The sequence below is a fragment of the Lynx canadensis genome, chromosome D3 (assembly GCF_007474595.2).
Source record: "Lynx canadensis isolate LIC74 chromosome D3, mLynCan4.pri.v2, whole genome shotgun sequence".
NCBI classification, from domain to species: domain Eukaryota; kingdom Metazoa; phylum Chordata; class Mammalia; order Carnivora; family Felidae; genus Lynx; species Lynx canadensis.
In genome coordinates, this window is record NC_044314.2 from 17397455 (window position 1) to 17418314 (window position 20860).

At 45.4% G+C, this 20860-nt stretch overlaps 1 protein-coding gene across 1 annotated transcript in view; it reads right to left on the bottom strand.

Moving 5' to 3' along the window:
* The window catches only part of NEDD4L (NEDD4 like E3 ubiquitin protein ligase), a 344746-nt gene that overhangs the window by 16221 nt on the left and 307665 nt on the right, over window positions 1–20860 (bottom strand). Inside the window, 6 exon segments of the mRNA XM_030335978.1 lie at window positions 1067–1140; window positions 8312–8407; window positions 10337–10407; window positions 12751–12872; window positions 14406–14635; window positions 16322–16387. Coding sequence (XP_030191838.1) covers window positions 1067–1140; window positions 8312–8407; window positions 10337–10407; window positions 12751–12872; window positions 14406–14635; window positions 16322–16387 — 659 coding nt within the window.

Below are 20860 nucleotides of genomic sequence, written 5' to 3' on the forward strand. Positions count from 1 at the left end.
CCGGAGTATCTTACTTCTAGTTTTTTTGTTTGTTTGTGTTTTTGTTTTTTTAAATTAAGCGCAGCAAGCTTTTAGCTTGTGAGGGGAGAAGTCTGCTACTTAATAGTGCATGGTCTGTCAGGGTCTCTAGGCAGAGGCTCCGACACTCTCCGTTTCTTGCTAATTAGGAAGGACAGGTTTTTCTTTGCAGAGGACGCTAAAAGATGCCAAGACTCTTGACCAATTCTCCAAGTTCAAGTCCTCTGACCGACAATTACGCTGAGAAGAGAGGAGGGAACCGGCTTGACGTAACGGAGTCCTGAATGCAGGTACGGGGCTCAGGCCACGGCTGCAACCGGCAAGAACCGGAAACTAGGACCCGGGAACCAAACACCGGTCGGCTGCACTGACCCTCTTCCCTGCTCTGGGGCCAGCAAGGAGGATCCCGGACTTGTGTGCCTGAGGCAGACACATGCACCAAAGAGGGAAATGTAACATGCCCAACAGACAAAGGCCTTCAGATGGGCAGAAATGCCCTAGGATGACTTAACAGTTGGATTTCCAAAGGACTGAACACTGTGTGCCACCAACTGAGGCTGAGATTAGGTTAAGAAAATTATAGCTATCAGAAACAATTCATTATGTTTGCACATATGAATTTTCCTACCCATTTTAACTATGTTCTTACATTTTTATTATGGAAACGAGGTCGAGAGAGATGCAATATTTTATTTCTGGTTGTTCCTAATTTTACCCCACTGGCTGTTGACACCACGGTTCATCACTGCAAATCTCAATTTTAGACCACATACCCACGTACTCCCATAGCGTGTCTGCTGTATTACTCAATACCGTATACTTTTTTCTCCTTTTGTGACTCCTTTATACAAGGCAGCTCACTGAAGTCATGATACAAGTCAAACTTTCCACCCTATAATTTGACTTCCCAGTAGCCCAAGCCGGAAAGGAACTCATATTGTGGAAAAGTATGTCCCCGACACGCATGAGCTGTTTTGGCAAGGGACACGAACCAAGTATGCCATTCAATTTAATCAAAAGAAGAGACTGTAAATATGTGTATACGTACTCAATATATTCCCTTTTGTTTTCATTTGTTACCATTATTTCTGACCCATTGGGCTTCAGATCCACTTGATAGGTCTGTAATTGCAAAGATAAGACAATGATCACCATCGTGAAATTATTCTGCACATTACTAATAATGTCTTACTATAAAAGAAGATAAGCAAAATTCACTTGGAAACATTTCCCAGCAAACGGGCTCTGTGTACAAGAGATTATCTGATGAGGCTTTTATATTGTCGAGATGTTACACATTTAAAGATGTTATCATCAAAGGTGAATTATTTTGCGGTTATTTATGAGTTTTAATTGTTCTCGTACATGACCAACAATGGAGAAGAGCAACATTTTTCATCTGCTATCATTCACTTATCAAGAAATTAGCTAATTACATTTAACAGAAATGACAGGGACGCTTATCGAGACTACAGAGATCCAAGTTCGAATGCACTTTGTTTCTGAGAATTCGATTTTATAATCGTAAGAAAAGATGCATGGAGTTTCTTTCAAAAAGGCAAAGCCCAGGGCCTTAAAAAAATAAAAGCAGCTTCAGAAGCAAGGTTGAGGGATGGATTTCCCTGCTGCTCTGAGGGGCCTTGGCCTTCTGTGTTGCATCCAGACACATCCTCGCCCACTGCCTGGGCAGGCTCCCTCCCGCAGGGCCACCCAGGATTTTAAAGCAAAGCGGCCGAAAGCAAGCGTGGCCTTTTCTGCACTTCATGCCGGCCCTAACTCAACATCATGGTGTATAAAGCACTGACTAGCAGAAACCAAGGGAGGAGGGGACTTACTGTTTTGTAAATAAAATGCTTACTCTTTTATTTTTTTATTTTTTTATTTTTTTTTAAATTTTTTTTTTTCAACGTTTATTTATTTTTGGGACAGAGAGAGACAGAGTATGAACGGGGGAGGGGCAGAGAGAGAGGGAGACACAGAATCGGAAACAGGCTCCAGGCTCTGAGCCATCGCCCAGAGCCTGACGCGGGGCTCGAACTCACGGACCGCGAGATCGTGACCTGGCTGAAGTCGGATGCTTAACCGACTGCGCCACCCAGGCGCCCCTAAAATGCTTACTCTTATAAACATTTTAGGGGGAGGGGAAGGAAAAAAAATACCACCCCCAAGTCCCATATTCAACGACGGCTACATTGATGTTTTGCTGGGATCCCTTTTTGCCTTTCCCCCCTCCATGCATAACTGGCTATTTCCGAGAATGAGCCAAGCCTGCGGAAAGGGTTTTCCAGAGTTAAGTTTCCAGGTCACATCCGTCACAAGGGATAGATTCCAATCTGTAATGAAATCTTCTGCTTTGGCGGAGGTCCACCATCAGTGAGGCCTCACCTCCAGCCACACACATCCAGGGACAGACTGAGCCTCTCTGGCCCCAAAACTCAGACCTTGTTCTCTGGATTATGCACTTGATTACTGCTCTTGGTCACGATGAGATAGCTTTTTCAGTCAAAGCACGTTGGTCATCCATTTTCCTCTTTTTTCTACTTCTCTTTCTTCAGGGAGGGATCTGGTGTCTCTATCACATGACTGAACTCCATTTTCTACGATGTTACTTCAGCTCTTTATTGTCCGCGATATGGATTTTGTTGCTGAAGTTTTAAGTTTTCTTCAAGCTCTTCCTTACTTCCCACTTTCCCCTTCTCCACGGCCGTGGTCCTGTCTCCCTGGTTCTCCCTGCAGTTGTCTGCCCCTGTCCCGTAAGTGCCACGGCAATCCTCGAGGATGGTGGACGGTTATGCGTGGGGTTGAGATGGGCACGTTTCTTAGAAGACAACCTTTTCAGTTCTTTGACCGCTCTCTAGAGGTTTGTGGACAGTATTCATTTATCCTGCTGTATTTTTTAATAAGCCCCCGATGGCTTTTCTTTTCTCCATTCATTCCTCCTCGAAGACTGCACTGCTGTTCCCTTTCAGTGACGGAGTCTCCCCATCACATTCACACCAAGCAAGTCAATACATCCAAGCCCAGTTCTTGGGACTGAGAGGTCTTACGCACAGTTCAGCAACACTAAGGTAGAATTTTTTTTCCGGGGGCTGCAGTTTCCAGAGAGTCCTAGAGTGACAAGATCAACCACAGGGAGAGAGAACGGGGAATGAAGAGGAGAAAAACACCTCTGGGGCCTCCAAAAGGAACACGTAGTGAGGAAAAAGAGCAGCCAGCCAGCAGGGCTGACGGGAGAGAAACGGTTCTTCCCCACCCTGCTGGTGGGAGTCTAATTACTTCAGCCTTTTGGGAAGATCATTTAGCAACAGGCATCAATTTTAATGGGCACAGCATTCCCGGTCATAATACTTCTAGAATTTATACCACGGGGAAAAAATCGGGTCAAATGTACAAGATGCATACTCCCCAGATTATGATCATTATGCTGCCTGTATAGCAAAATAATGAAATAGCCTGCACGCCTAGCAATGGGGCCTGGTTAAAAAATGCAGAGTCTAGGAAATGGAATTCGGTGTAGCCACTTTAATGGAATACATCGACATCTCCTGACATGGAAAGGTATCTGGGATATATTCAAAGCGTGTGTATGCATCGTACAATTCCATTGTGTAAAAATAAAAAACCTTGTGTGCATGTGCTTACAAAGAATAATTCTGGAAGAACATCAAAATTTGAATCATGAACCTTCTCCAGGTGAGAGGAACTATGGGAGGTTTTTATATATAGTTATTGTAACGGTTTGATGTTTACTACTTAAATTACCATTTTATAATCAGATAAATGAATATAATTGTTGTGCAAAGGGAAAAAAAGAGAGGGATCATGCTGTCTGTGCTAAGTAAGGAGGTCAAGCAAGCAGTGACTCTGTGGGCAGCTGTCTGGTTTCGTGGTGAATTCTTTCTTTTTAATTTTTTTACTTTATTTTTTGGGGGGGGAGGTGAGGGAAGGAAGGAGAGAGAGAGGTGGAGAGGGGGAGAGAGAGATAAACATGCAGAATTCAAAGTAGGCTCCAAGCTCTGAGCTGTCAGCATAGAGCCCAACGTGGGGCTTGAACCCATGAACCATGAGATTACAACCTGAGCCAGAGTCAGATGCTCAACCGACGGAGCCACCCAGGAGCCTCTTGTGGTCGATTCTGAGGGCGGGTGTCTCTGGGAGGCAGTGAGGGTGGTTTTCGGGTCTTGCTCCCAGAGCCTGGCAATCGGTGTCTGAGCCCAGGCTTTCGGTGTTCAATCTCCGTCCTGCTTGAGCTCCTCACAGACAGCATTTTAGTGGGTAGTAGGGGCTGCTGTTACAATTCCACTTTTTAAACCGGCTTCCAAGGGCCAGACACAGACGGCTTCCTGTGGTCCAGGCACAGCGTTAGGCTCGCCACAGGGGCCATCACTAAACTATGCCAATGAGGCACGTGCCATCGCCTTCATCTTCTCACCGAGCGGGCGACTCCGCAGGAAGTGGAGAGAGCGAGGGTCAAGCCTAAGTTCATCTGACTGCGAAGCCCACACCCCGGGGGTGGCACCTGCCTGCCCCTCTGCCCGTAGATTTCTCGGGCCAGCCTCCATCTCTGCCCATACACGTCTAACCAGCGTCTTGAGCTGCTCTGTTCCCGGAGCTCCCCCCACTTCACACTAAGTTCAGACATGGTGGCTCCAGGAGGGCAGGGACTAAATGTGCTCTCGACTACTTTCTCAGCCTTTTTTTCACAGAGCCCCTTGAGACCCCCTCCCTGCCCCTTTCTTCCCATTAAATCTTAATAAACAGATTCACAGTATACCTGTGGTATATACTGTGTGGCCTTTTGGGAGCAGGGCCACAAACCATTGTAATGGCTGAGACGCTCTTGTTCTCTAAGAACTAGATTTTACCCCCTCCGGGGTGTTATCCCTTCAGTTGAGAATGTACACCTAACGTACGTCTGGCCCTCAAGAATTTTCCTGCAGGTTGCTGCCCATTCTGTTCCCCTCCCTCCTGCACGGCTTTGTAAGAGTCCACCCTTCCAGCGCCTCTGCAAAACAACTGGATTAGATGCTAATTTGCTGAGCAGGCGATGAGGAATTGCTACTTGTTGCAGCTCTGAAAAAGTGACCGCTCCTGCGGGGTATGGGTGCACCTGTGTGCAGAAGCGCATGGTTTATTCTTCCTGCTTGGCACAGGAGGACTGCCCAAGAACTGAAATTTGTTCAGTGGCAACATTCATAGGAGGCCCCAGAAACCAGCGGCTCCAAATCCTCGCCAGCCAGGGTGAAAAGACCGCACAATAACGACAGCAGCTGCAGTTTCTTTCCATGAAACGACGGCTGGCACCCAGCTTTGCGGCCCGATGTTTCCAGTTGTGGAAGGAAAACACAGTGAACGGCACTGAGGACGGCCCGCCGCGTGTGCACTCGACTTGGGTGGTAACTTCTCGCCGTTGAAGAGAGTATTGTGTTTTGGCACAAGGGAGGCACGAGCTTCCTCTTGGGTTCCAATAAATGGCGACGAGTGGTGCCCAGTTTTGCAGAGGGCTGGAAGAGGGGAGAGGCTTGCACGTTGGTGGAGGCCCATGCTGGTTCAGTCGCTGTTTGGAGCATCCGCTCAGCACCAGATGCTGCGCGGGGGAGCAAAACGTACACCCAGTGCTGCCACCGGGCTGCACTCAATGCCGCCACCGAATCATACAGATAAACTCACAGACATCCGTGCTACGTGCCAGTGGGAGACAGGGACATACTCTGAAGGATTATGGCCGGGGGTCAGGGTCGGTTCCCTTGAGGAAGGGAGGTTTGAGCTGCAGGTAGGAGGCTGTATGTTCCCAAAAGATGCAACACCATGAGCAGAGGTCCTGAGGCGAGAAGGGACCTGGTGTGCTCAAGAAGTCCAAGGAGACCAGACCCAGAGAGCATGAGGGATAGCTCTGTGATGTAAAATGCCATGTGAAGACAGAGAAAATGGGGCAAGGCCACGCAGGACCCTCATGGGGCCAATCAAAGAGCTGGATCTTTATCTTTCTGGCAGAGGAATGACATGACGATTGGTCCATCCCTAAAAGACCAGTCTGCCATTATAGGAGGCCACGCTGGAGAGAAAAGCCCAGCTAGTTGTCTACGAGATGAGACGGTAGCTTAGACGTGGGTGTTGGTGTGACGGGAAGGGAGGACAGACGCATCTGAGAAGTATTTCGGAGTTGAAATGAACAGGGCTAGGGGAGGGACTGGAAATGAGGGATGCGACCAATACGTGGCTGCTTAATTCCCTCTAAATTTCTTCCCAGAATGCAAAACAGAGAACACGAGTTCCCTGTTAATCAGGTTAGCACTCTGAAAGGGGAAGGCAGTCGTTCAACAAACAGGGCACCTGATCATTCTCCCTCTCATCTTGTGAGACTGTTTTCATTACTGTGTTACTCCACCTGATGCAGTCCCAAAGTCAGAAGAATCTACTGCATTAGAGGAGGTCTGAGAATTGTTTTTAATGAATAATTGATATGAACTATAATGATAATCAGAACGTTTGTTAGAAGACTACTTAAAAATCCAAACGTCTTGTGTTTGGTTTTTGTTTATTAGGTGGAAACAGTTCCAATTTACTGTAACCAAGGAAGCTTTCCCAGTGCATCTCTTTCTAACTCTGGCATAACTAATGTCTTCTGAACCGTGTTATTTAAGTTAGTCATATGGTTTTCTATAAGTGGATGTAATTTCTTTTTTTTCAGTCGACACACAAGATTAAGTCTTTCTGGGTTCCTTATTTCTTCTCCTTCCTTCATGTGTTAAAAATGAAAGGAAGACAGTTCCACGATGATGATCCGTGTGTTTACCCTTTGAAAATTGGCAGTTAAGACCCTTAACTAGGTCCCGCTTAAAAAATGAAGTCACAGCAATTTATTCTGTTTTCTCACACTTGGAGTTTCTGTTACTGATAACATTATTAACTAAAGAAAAGAAAAGAAAGAAAGAAACTAAAGAAAACTAGGTTAGCGCTATTCATTCATCTGCTTGATTAGCATTTAGGAGGCCTCCGCTGCATGCTGAGCACTGGAAATACCAAGATGACGTCAGGTTGAGGTCGGCTCATAGGACACAGTAGGTGGGTAACGATCAGGGGACCCGCTGAGAAGAGTTACAGGAGAGAGGGGGTGAGAATGCGCAGGAATGGGGACGGCGGCGCACAGACAGCGATCAGGCTCAGAAGCATCTCCGGGGACAAGGTTATAGGCACACAATGGTTGTCAAGGTGAGCAGACAGAGCGGTCAAAAGACAAGGCTAAAGGTGGGCAGCACTGGGTCACAAGCTATGCTTTAAAAAAAAAAAAAGGTTTTAATTTAGACTGAAGGTCACAAGATGGTCAACAAAGAATTTTTAAGTGGAAGAATTACAGGATTGTATTTGCTCTCTAAGGCTGTGAACCCAAGAGGGCAGGGACCTGATCTCCTAGCTTCACCTATGTATAAAGCCAGAGGCATTTTTTTGAGAGCAGAGTATACTCTTAATAACCTCTGGAGCAGTAAGGGAAATCAATTTCATTTTCTATCTGACCATCCTTCAGGCGGGCTCCACGTCTCATGAATTTCAGGGTCATGTAGATTTGGTCTGGGAGATGAGTTACGATCTCTGGGCTTTTGTGAAATGACAGCTAGCTACCAGGGTCGGATAATACTATTGAGAAAACCTCCCTAAAAGCACTGTTATCACCAGGGACAAATCAAATCAAATGTTTCAGGTTTAAGACAAACACATCCTATGGAACTTTAAGATGAAGCTGAAGGTTCCAAGCAGGCACCTCTAGCTTTGAAATTGACCTTTATGATTAATTCAGCCTAATGACCGTGTGGGCGCAAAGCAAGAAGGGGATGTTAGAAAAACCTGAGCCTGCTGAGCCCCAGCAGACAAATTTCACCACGACAGCAGAACCGTTAGGCAGAGAGACCACCCCAAGGCCCCCCAAACATCAGCTATCCTGGTCATGTACTTACACCACTAAGTAAACACACTATTTTTTTGAAGTACTTAAAATCCTAAAACCAAGGCCCAAACATTCACGTTCAGATTTGCGTTAGGTGAGGAGGTGTGTGCTTCATGCCCCAGAGGCCTCAGAATCTCTAACTTTGCCGGAAGACAGAACAGGCAGTAATTGGGACTTAGCTTCCTGGAAGGACAAGGAGGTACTGATACAAATAGGTGCTTAATTAAGTAACATCTGAAGCTCTCCGAGGTGGCTTCAATGGTCTAGTGAAGGAGTCCTGTCACAGCCCTTCTGTGAAGAAGCCAAGACTCTGAGAATCAAAGAGGGATTCCTGGGGATGCCAGCACCTACCTGTCCAAAATTTTCTTCATCGATACAGAACATGAGGTCCAGTTCAGTGGGATCATTTTCCAAGATCCATTTCAAAGAGTTGTAATATTCACTATCCTATGGAAATGACAGAGAAATTAAGTTCTCCCCAAATACCAATGCATTTGACTTCTTGAAATGATTAAGTCCTTCTAACACGAATCCATTCAGAATGCTCAAGAATTCTATTAGTCGCTAGCGTGTTTCCTGCCTTGCTCCAAACCTCCTCTTCCCTTCAATTTAAAATACAAACAAACGTTTTGGTAGTAACAGGGGACTGCAGTTGAACCCTGTCCTCTGTAAAGCACAGAGGAAGCAACCCGCTCTGGGTTGGCAGAAATAAGATCATAAAGTTGAACATGTAGAGAGCAATATACTTCCTACCTTTTTTTTTTTTTTTTTTGCATTTATTTATTTAGAGAGAGAGGAAGTGCAAGCGAGGGAGGGGCAGAGAGAGAGGGAGGGAGAGAATCAAAAGCAGGCTCTGTGTCTGTGCACTGTTAGCACAGAGCCCTATGTGGGGCTCGATTTCACAAATTGTGAGATCATGACCTGAGCTGAAATCAAGAGTCTGCAGCTTGACCAACTGAGCCACTCAGACGCTCCAATATACTTCTTATCTTTTTTTTTTTATTATGAAATTTATTGTCAAATTGGTTTCCATACAACACCCCGTGCTCATCCCAACAGGTGCCCTCCTCGATACCCATCACATACTTCCTATCTTTTAAGGGTAAAAACATCACAGGAAAATAGGGAAGACGGAGAATGTTCTACTTAAACACCGATGGCTCAACACCCATTGCTTTTGCTATGCTCTCTGCAAGTCCTATAAGCAAACAGGAAGGCTGTTCCGGTGTCAAAGCCAGAACACAAGACCCAAGAGCTTGGGTTCCTCTCTCTGGGGCAGGCCCAGGAGCTGCCGGGGAAGGACAGGACAGGCTCGGAGCATGTGTGCCCCAACTGTCAACCAGTGGGACAAAATTTAGACTCTCTATATTCCTTGCCTCCACATTATACCATAATAAAAGCACAGTGCACAAGTTAAGGTAAAAGCTGAAAAGAAATGTGGGGCTGGTACTGTGGATAGGTCTAGCAACTCGCCCACGGAAAAACCAGCTGAGGGGGTGTGAGTGCACGACCGGATCAGCCTCTCCGTTCACCCAGAGATGATGAGAACAGCAACTCCTGCTGGTAGGTAAGGAGAACGTGGCTCGTACGCCTAACTATGGAAGAGACGCAGTCACCACCCCCCACAGCAAGGCCAAGGGCTTGCAGATGCTTTCTCATCCAGTAACAGAACGTGAGGGCAGAGCTGCAAATGTCCCAAATGGACAGAGCCTCCTCATGGCCCCCGTGAGTGTGCCGCACCCTGGCAAACTCCCACACCCTCGGAGCTGGGGGTGCAGGTGCGGGTAAACAGAAGCAAAAGGTATGTTAGGAGAAGAGTGTCACTTTTGTTTTTGCAGAAAAGCCTTTCAAACCCTAAGATGGTCGGCCTAGATACAGTGCCTTGTCCCATCATTGTCTAAGTGGCTTCTTCCCCTCTCCTCTGTCGGTCACTTCCACATCAGGGGTGACAGTAAATGTTCTTCCCTTCATCTACTTTTTGGCCCAAACCCTTGCCATTTTTTGAGACCAGAAAACAAAGGGACAGTGGATGAATCTCTAAACATCCACAGTAGCGATTTTCGACGGAAAGCAAGAGCTGCAGTGAGGCCCCCAGACGACCTTGGGATTTAATTTGGTCAAACCAGTTCCGGGTGAGTGAGGGAGCTGAGACATGGGTCTACCCACCTCAAGCACCACGGTTACAGGAAATGTGAACAAGAGTTTACTTATCAGAAAAATTAGGGAGATCAATGAACTTCCTGAATAAGTCAAGAACGCTCCCCGTTGTTCCCACTGAATGACAACACCCACAAAAAATCCCCGCTACTGCAACATGGTCTCAGCTACAGTTCTCGAAGGCACGGTGGCCCCTGGGAGTGATCCGTATTTACTCACCACAGATTCCATGTCATTCAGGGTTATCTGCTTTCCCAGCATCATTTTGTAAAATGGTCTGATGAAGAAACCTACAATGTGGTGGAAAACCGTGGGTTAGCTCCAAAGCTTTGATACTGCTGTGCATCAGAGCGTGAAGTCCAAGATAAACTTGCCCTCAGGTTGAATGAGAGGCGGGGCCTGGCCTGGGGGGAGGCGGGGCTCAGGAAGGGAGGCAGTTACACCAGTAGAGATGGTATAGCAGGGAGGGGTCAAAAGGCTTCCAGGAGAGGAAAAAAACGGCTTCCGTAAGGCCAAGCAGGAGTCTGCAGGGCAAACAAGGCACAGGATCGGGAGGACTACAGAGCACCGGAAGGGGCGGGGCCAGGACTGAGACTAGCCAGGGGTGGGCCTGGGCTGGCGCAGGGCATCCTGGGGAGGCCAGGCCCGAGAAGGGAATGGCAAGCACAGCCGGCAGGGGGTGCTGGAGAGTCAGGCTGCTGCCTGGGTGGACCCAGCGGCCTGGAAAAAGCCAGCCGAAGATTTCATCTGCAACTGCTTTGGCAGTAATCGGGAGAAAACCGGGAAGGGGGCAAGCGGAAAAGAGGGAGGCCACTCAGAGGCTGTGCAGTCTTCCAGGGGACGGGGGATGAAGGTCTAAGGTGATGACAGCAAGGCTCCACCACCACTCGTGTGTCCCACAGGGACCCCAACTCGCCTTGCCCAAGGGCAAGACGGCATCACCGACTAGCTCACGCGGGGCCCCGCTTCTCCCTCTCCGCCCCGACCCGCTGGCCCATTTGATCTGCCACCGGCATCTGCTGCAGGTTCCGACTCCTGCTGGAAACCCGCACAAGGGTGTCGTGGGCTGACCTGCAGGGTGCACATGCTCTGCCCACAGGGGCAGTGACGTTCGGAGCATCACCCCTCCACTCCCACCCCGTGGGCACTCTGGCTCTTAATTCCTGAAGTACAAGGTTGTCCCTTTAGCTGCAGTCTCCTCCACTCCCTGACTTGTTCCCGCTACTCCCTCCACTGAGCCTTGGCTCCAAAGTGATCCTAGCTTCTAAACACTTAAATCCTACGCCACCATCGAGGTGTGGGCACAGCCTGGTAAACAGTCCCTGACCCTCCAAGCCAGGCCACCTTCTCCTTGGACTGCTCCCCGTTCTGTCTGCTAGTGCCTGGACTCTTCTGGTCCCCCCACCCCCAAAACACACACAAAGTAGAAGTTCACTGAGGTCAGGCTGGTATCTTCCACTTTCTATATTTCTCCGCAGCAACCAAGCATGTCTTCTCACTTGGCAGAAGGTAACTCAACTGACCTCTCAGAAGGGGGAAATAATCTATAGCATGACTCCAAGGTTGCAAATGAAAATATATTTATGCATACCATATATATGTTCATATATTTTACATGTACATAAATAATGACTGCAGTTTCCTTCCAATCAGAAAAGAAAATCTCTCTTTTCCCAACCAAAAATAAAATCTGAAGCGAGAGGATCAAAATCATCTAGCAATTACCAGCAAAAATATATTAAAGGAAAAAGTTCTGAGGGGACATCAATTATTTACCGGAACGTCTAAGGTTCCATAAACATCATTAACACAATTCTTCGGTAGAGAATCTCCTTTTCTACCGCAATTACAACCACCTCAAATCTTACTCTCTGCCTTCTGTCCTCAACGGTTTCACACCCAAATTGCTCAGAAATATTTCTAACTCTCTTTCTTCACCGAAGATTTCTGTAATGCCCCCTTACGGGCACTTTTGAGGTGACCAAATGCGAAAGAAGCCTCTACTGTAAGCCTACAGACCCAGCCAGGGAGGGAGCCGGACTTCTAACTTTGATGGTACGTTGAGTTTCTTCCATGACTTACATGCTCTAAATAATAACGAGATTATTCTGTACCATCTGTTTCAGTAGTGATCCCAGGGTCAAGGTCTTCGCCGAGTTATGGCATTGCTTTGAAATTATTTACGATCTCTTCACATTCAAAAATAATAATTTGGGGACAAATGGAACAATGGCAGGATGCTGGATGGATTAGATCATTTTAATTAACTGTTCAATTAGCTTTTCCATCTGTCACCAAATCTACCTCTTGCTAAAAACAAAAAACAAAAACCACAAAACAGTTGTTCTGGAAAAGAGAAAATGTCCAAATACAGAATGTTTTGGGCTTCACACTGTAAATTTAAAAAATTTTTGTTTTAACTGTATAGATACTATGTCTTCAGTGCTCAAATTAGCCTGACACCAGGGAAAAGCATGTCTTTTATGGGCAAACCATAAAAACAACTTTTTGAACTACGGAGAGTCAGTGAAACATGTGCTTCAGATCGTGATGTGAAAGATCCAACGCCTAAATCAGGGGCCGCAAACAGGCCTATCCTGTTTTGGTTACTTCGTGACATTTCAGTAACTTACCATCTAAAAGTTTCCCGTGAAACACTGCCAGACCAGCAACTCTTCCGATAAAAGTGAAGTAAGACAAATGGTCTTCATTACAGAGGCCTGAATTGGGATTGATCTGAAGCGTGTAGTTGTCCCTTTGGGGAGGGAGAGAGAGGAAAAGTGCCATCATACTTTTAAAAGAGGAAATCCAAGAATCTGAATTCTCCTCTGCCATCCGTCATCACACGTCCCCAAGACACTTGCAAACGTTCTGTACCCAACGGGAAAAGGCATAAGCTAGAACGTGTTTAGTTAGCCCCTTTGTGACCGATTAAGGTCTACAAGAGGAGGGGCCGTGCCCTAACTTCCACCATTAGAAACTGTTGATATTTGGCCATTTTTGCTGTACAAAAATGTCAACTTCATATGGGTCAGCCAAATATCTTGGGAGGATGAGAAACACCATATAACAGAGGGGCTACACGTGGATTGCCAATGACATGAGTTTGGTGGCTTGTCTCTGTGAGGGAGAGGATTAATCCGTTTGAGAGGCTTTGGTTTGGAGATTAAAAATTTTCCAATGGTACCAACTCTTGGTCTGACCGCCACTGTGCCCTGAAAGGCCCCAAGGGCTCTGGTAGCAGTAGCAGTATTTGGCTCTCTCAACAACGCAAACCTCAAAATGCTCACATGTATCTAATCAACCTTCTTTGGTCTCAAAATCTGGAGGATCAGTGGTTTTCAAACTGGGCTCCACAGATTTCCCTGCGGGTCTCTGTGGGAATGTGGGTGAGAGGTAAGGGTCTCGCCTCCCCACCCCGCCCTCCACTTCAATGGTTTCATCAATGTCACGTAGGGGCTTTCTCATGGGACTTGGAACAACAAGAAACAAAATGGGAGATTCCTGGCTACAGAAACCGAGGTCACCGAAGCTGCCTTCCAAAAGAGCTCCCAAGCAAGAGTAGAGCACCGGGTAGACGGCGTGGGAGAACTCAAGTCCCTCAGAGCACAGGCTGCCTTTCAGCAAAGTCAACAACTACTGTACTGGGGTCTCGCACCTCGCCTCAGCCTTTGGAGACTCCACAGCCTGGAAAAGGAATGGCTGGCCTTGTAAGTCATTGGTGTTTTTGATACCTGAAAAAGCAACTACATCTGCCTCAGTTTCTATGTTTGACAACGATGAAATCCTAGTGCAAGGGAGAATCTGTTTCTCCCCTTATTGGGCCAGGACATGGTCCTTCGGATCCCAAAGAACGGGTCCTCAAAGTTCGCATCATTTGCCTCTGAGTACTGTAACTTCAGAAACCATTCTTGTTCGTAACATGATGATGAGTTTCTGAAAACTGACAATGACAGATTCTCCTGAATCAGCATAACGTTACAAATGAAAATTGCCTCTTGCTCTTTACCGTAAGTACCCAGCACATTTTCAATTTCAATGACATGAATCCAAATGACAAGAGAAAACTCATTTTTAGGTGTTCACAGAGTACATTATTTCACCACGTAGAGTCAGAACCTGTTCTAGACTTACAGGGGGCGGGGGTAGGGACTGGAATCGACGGGTGTTAATTCATCTGGAATGACTGAGCCACATATTCTTCCGTTAAGTTTCAATTCACTGCGAATAAAACTGTTTCAGTGGTGGTGGTGGGGGGACACATCCTGAGTGCACGCGGCATACTTACGTCGCAGAGTACTCAAAAAGCCCATAGTAGGGGTTGAACATCTCTTTGGACAGTAGGAAGAACCACTCTCTGGCCACACCCCCATAGTCAAGACCTTTCTCCGATTCAAATTCGATCCACAGTCTAGCTTTCAGGACATCTGGTCTTTTCACAGACATGATTCTCCGATAGGACTCTTCAAAGATGTTATTTCTGTGAAGTTTCATTTCAAACCTATTCGGAATATCAGCCTACACGAAAGAAGAGAGCAAGCAGGTAATCATACAGTAAATATACACCGTACTTTCTAAAAGAAAAAACAACAACAAAGAGTAGAAATGACAACAGCCTTCAAATAAACAAGCTGTGACAAAGAGTTCCAATGACGATCCTCCCCTTTGTGGATTTTCTTCACCCAGACAGCAAGCCAGCCGTCAGACTGGAGCCAGCAACACAGGAGGCACAAGAGACTACGCTGAGTAGAGGACAATCATCCCCTCCCCCCTTTATGAACAACTGTGGGGCACTTCTCCACCCACTGGCAACTGAAATATGGTCAACTCTCGATATCGCTTCTGTCAAAAAAAGAGAGGTTAATCCGGGTAATCAAAACCCGTAGAACAATCCCCACCTGGTCGAGTTGAGAGCATGCTCAACCCTGGTAGGGCTTCCAGCTGGTAGGTGTGATCCAGGATGCCTACAAGGCTAATTTCTGTTGCCACGAGAAGTGGGACCTTGATTATCATGCCACGTTCTGGGGAAGCATCCCAAAGGTCACAGTTCATAAATACGAAAATGAAAAAGCACTTGACTCAAGTTGTGAGTAACTGCTGCCTGGCAAAACGAGGGCCAGGGCTGGCCTTGCTACGACAGTGGATTTGCAGCGGGGAAGGGGGGCGCGCAGGAGATACCACGGTGGAAGTGCCCGAGTGAGACAGGCTAACATCCGCGAAGTTCCACTACTATCAGGGGAAATGTAGGTTCCTCACAAAGAAACACTATGTAATTTTATGTGTGCATATCGGAGTCATTTCAAAGGCTAGTATCCATGAGCTACTTGAGTCGGAACGCTGGGAGAACAGAACCCCCAAGTGGGAGCTCCCCGCGGTGGAGACTGTGTCTCCTGCCTCTTTGCATCCCCAGTGCCTTGGCCACAGCTGGGGGCCCAGGAACACTGCGGTGATAGGAGTTGTGGCCGATACCCCCTTCTTCCCGAGGGAAGCCAGGAAATGAAGGCCAGGGCAGGACCCATGAACACACAAATTGAGGAGACAACAGGGAAAACCTGTACCAGAGAGGTGAAGTCAGAGAGTAAAACAGAAGACAAAATGTTGAAGAACTGGGGAAGGTGTGTCAGTAGAAAATATAATTTTGTAATTTAAAACCACCTGTACAAACCTCGTCGGGTTTCCTAGTTTTGTAAAAATCTTACAGGGTTTCCCAGAGAGAGTTTTAGTCTGAAAATTACACTTGGTCTTAACATGCCAAACATCACAATTTAGTATGGTACATTCTATTTGTGTTGTAATTAAAACTATAGTTTTGAATTTGAAGGGAAGGATGAGAACATTTTTCTAAGTAGGGTCTAGGTTTTATCCCAATGACCATAGGCAAATACACAGGCTTCTCCAGGTTTTTTCGATTAGGTTCTGGATTATTTTATATCCCATGAAAATCATCTCTATCTTTTCACGTATTACATAAGAAATGACCATTCAGGTGATTTGATATGTAATACTAAGTTAGTCTTCACTTACCATTTCTCTTAAAAAGAAAATTCAGATTGAAGATCCAGGTGGATCAAAGTGCAATGGAGAAAGGAAGGTGATATTTTTAGTAAACACATAAAGGTAACACACAAGTCGTTCTCACTGAAGTAACTTTGGTAACTTACAAATGACTAAAACAGCATTTTTGGAAGACATGTTGTTACTCACAGGTTTCTTTAATTTCTTCCTAAAGTAGTCATATTTCTGCTTAAATTCTCTGGAGTAAGGAACAGCCTGGAAGATAAATTTATAAATACAGATAATGTAAATAATACATTTGAAATTTTATGTATACTGAGCCAACATTCAGAGAATTTTATGAATCATAAACCTTAAAACTCTCGCTCTCGAGATTATCAGTGAAGTTTATATAATGTCTACATAGCACATGGGAAAACTCTAGAAATGACTGAGGCTAATCAGCATTGAGTGGGGGGGGGGGCTTTCACCCCTGAAAACAACTGTATTGATATTCAAGAAATCATTTAGGGATATGCCCACATAAACCAAATACACTGTCCACGTGACTTTTGTCTAAATGGGAGTCAGGGTGTAATAATCTTTGTTTTCGTTTTTTTGCTGTACGTTTCGATAACAGTTATTGACTATGATTCTTTAACACAAAACCCCAAATGACCGTATAGAGGTCATTTTGAAAAGACTAATCATGCTTTTAAAAACCATGGGGAGGAAATAAAAGAAGAAAGGCCAGTGAACTTATACTGTTAACAAAGAATATAAAATCACGTAGACAGCATTATGGAAAAGTCCTCGATTTGGGAGTCAGAAGGTTTGCCTCTTACTAGTTTGTAGTCTTGGGCAGGGATTTCTTTAAATCTGAACGGCTCATCTCTGAAGCCGAGTGATGGTACCAAAGGCATTGCGCTCGATAACTGACTTAGCTATTGTTACTCAAAAGTTCTGGAAATCTCTTCTGGCGAAGTAATAACCTTTTAATGTAGTCATTTAGATACTCTTTACGTGCTATGTTGTAAAGTAGCTTACGATATGTGAGAGCCAGAGCCCTGACTTCTGGCTATTGAAAAGGCTTATAATTTTTTCATGAAGGAGAAAAGACTGGCTTTTGCAGACACGTGGGCATGACTATGACAGCCTCGTATCCAGAAAACCTTGCTGCTTTTTTAGCAAATAGTATGAACTTGGGCAAGAATAGTTCTGCTGGTATCATTTTGGGCTAAGTTAATAAAATACACTGATCCATAGTAGAGTACCTCCAGACTCCAAGCCTTATACCTTACACTTTCGCAAAGAGAAGTGAGGAACAAAAGCTTCCCTCCTTCGTACTATTTTAAGACACAATCACACAAACAATAAGCCAAAACAAAAATAACCACTCTTATAGAAAACAATAATCATGTCCGTGTTCTGCTTTGTAATCCAACAGCGATAAAGACAACGCATTTATATATCCCAAGAACATTCTAAAGACAATTTACGGGACCTGTGGTCTTACTTTTAAGCTATTCTTCATTTGTTTTTCCATTGAACACTAGGTTTGACCACATATCCTATTTATTTTGGGCTGTGTTTAATCTGATGAAATCATGTGTGAATTCTGATTCTAGAAAAGGTAAAAATTTTGTCAATATCTGGACAGCCACCAATATGAGGAAAGGATAACAATGTTCTGAGATAAGCCAGTGAAGACGTTATCATATTTTTTGCTCTATCAACACTCTATCCCATCACAGACTAAGATTTTCTGTATCGCTTATTCATTCTTTGGTGGTTCCTTTGCTGATTCATTCAACAGGTATCTCTTGAGCGCCTGCTCTATGCCAGGCATTCTTAGGTGCTAAGGAAATAATGGCACATCAACCAAAGATTTCTTCCCCTGTTCCCTCCTGGAGCTTTCAAGCTACTGTGAGTAACAGGCAGTAAGAAAGAAATGAGTGCATAGTGGTAAATGCTATGAGACTGAGCATCACTGAGAGAGAGTTCCTGGTAGGGATGGTCAGGGAAGGAAGCTCTGAGGAAGGGATATCTGGGCAGAACCCAGAGTGGCAGGAGGGAATAAACCATGACCGTGAGCAGTGAGTGGACTGCGAAGAAAAGTGTCTGGCTGATGTTCTTAGCTGTGGTTAACTGTGACAGAGGGACATTAAGCTGAGAAGTTATGTCCTTTCATTATGTCATGCTGGCTTTGGCAGACCTGACTTGTAAGGCAGACTCTAGCTCCCGCTAGCCCTGTGATGTAACCTCCCGACTACGGAATTTCTTCCCAGTTAAGCAGAAGAAACAGACTAGATGAATTCGACGGCTCTTCCGTTTCCAAAAATCCGTGATTCCCGGCAATTGTTTTCGGGTTTTGCTTCCCTCTTGGAAATGCTACAGAAAGGCTTAAAATGTGAGTTCAAGAGTCTTAAGTGACAGGGGGGAACGTGTTTTAAAACGTCGCCCCCGGCCTGTGCTCTCTGCTCTCTTATCTGACTTGTAACCTGGGGGGTGCTGACTGTATGTGGGTGGAAATAAGATGCTGAGATATTTCTGCTCCTTTTTCTCCTGGGGAATGATGCAGAAAAGCTGAAAAATCATTACCCTCCTCCGATACTTATCTGCTCTCTCTAGAGATCGTTCTTATGAATAAGAAGTGAAATGCATAGGCTTCTATACTCTCCTCCTGAACAGATTTCAGCAATGTCCCAGGACAAACACATCCATACAGTGTGCAGCCTTTGAAGAGAATGAGGGGTGCAGTGCACTTCGTGTACTGGACAGGCTGAATTCTTTATTCGCTCTTGAAAATCTGGCATCTTCTTTTCTTACGTACAATTTCACTTATAAAATAAGCTTATCTCAAAACTTAACATGTCTGTTGATTAAAGCCCTTGGCTCTGTATTAAAATACGCTGTCTTTTCCGAACAAAAATGGAAGCCTGACTTGTTTATGGTGTCAAGTCGGTGCTAAATTTTTTCCTGTCATTTTAGTCCAGCTGATGCTGCAGCTCCTTAAAGAAAAGAACTCGTGTCTGACATGGAGACTGGTGAGGCCGCTTACACTTGGGAGCTCTGGTCCTACTTCTGATATTTTCTGGAACGAATGGCAACACAGTTAGCCTTATGAGCTTCTGACAGATGGGGAATAACAACATCTTCCCTACTTTCCTGAGGGGATTGCTAGGAGTTTCAAGGCAGCTGATTATGAAGTTCTCGGGGAAGTACAAAGCGTTACACAAACATGAGATGGTATTCATAAGAGCAGCGAGCATGGACAGCACTTGGTCAACGCTTTCACTGGTGATGCTTGTAACACAGAGAGCATACTGACTTAGAGTAATGCTATGTTGAGCTGCCACAGACAGGGACCCCACCCCGCCCCCCACGCCCCTAATCTGGGTATTTTTAAAACTTGGGAAAAAGAGAAACTCTAGGTTCCAGATAAGCAGGAAGACTTAAAATTAAAGAAGTGGGCATTGGACGTGACTTGGTGCTTGGGCTGGGGCTTTAATCCTTACGCTGGGACACAGAAGTTGGCCTACAGTCTGTATGACCTAGGGAGTAAGAACAGAGTTCCCTGTTTAAAAATCTACATCTGACATGGGGACAAGAAAGCGCTACCCACCAGCCCAGGAAAGTTGTAAGGAAGCTTACCTTCTGTCCAGGACCACAAACGAGAGAAAAACAAAAAGAAACAGACCTGTAATGAATTCATACTCTATGCCTACACCAAAGCGGGTATGAAGTCCACAGTTACATTAACTGGGCCTGCATGATCCCAAGCTAAGAAGTTAACAGTAAATACAGGTCAGGACTTATAAATGCCTCATGGGGGGTGGGGGTGGGGGAAGATGAGCGCACACACACAAATCATACACTGAACTGGTTATAAACTGCACTGAATTACTACTGAGGAAAGTCTACAGACGTAACATGTGGGGGATTTAGTGCCCCTATGGCCAGAGATAACAGAATCATCTGAAAGAGGATATGGAATATGCATCTGAAGAATGATCAGACGGCTGAGTATGAATAGAAAAATAAAAAAAAATTAAAAGAACATGATAGAATAACAATAACTGAAAAGACCGAGCAAATTTAAAAACACCCAATAGAACAATGAGTAATCAGACACAATTACTGAAATCACAGACACAATGAACTGGGAAAGGGCTGATTATGCAAAGCTTAAAAAAGAATGAACTGGAAGAGCCAAGCCCACAGTACAGCCACAAGAGAGAGAGACAGAACACAAAGAGCTAAGAGGTGAAGACAGAACATAAAAGGGAATCACATACCCAGGAGGAGTTACTGGTACAGATAACCAGGAAGAACGGCAAAGATGTGGTATGTGAAGAAACAACTGCCGAGAGTTTTCCAGGATGGAGGAAAGACACGGGCCCCATATTAAAGGATTACGGTGAGTCCAAAGCAGAATAAAGAAATCCACACTGAGGTTCATGACAGTAAAATTATACAACCGCAGAAGTCACAGAGGAAATTCAAAATTGCCGGAGAAAAGGAAGATTTACCCACCCGAAACCAAGAATCAGATTGATAACAAGTTTCTCAACAGTTACGGGGGCCAGAGGGACAAGAAAGAATATCTCCAAAGTATTAGGAAAGGAATTGTTAACCAAAGGCTTCTACTATGGCTGACCTACCATTTAACAGAGAGGGCAGATAAGCCCTCTCCCTCAGACTGAGAGTTTCCCGCTGTCGAGACAGTGCTGCCCGAGCAGAGGCTCT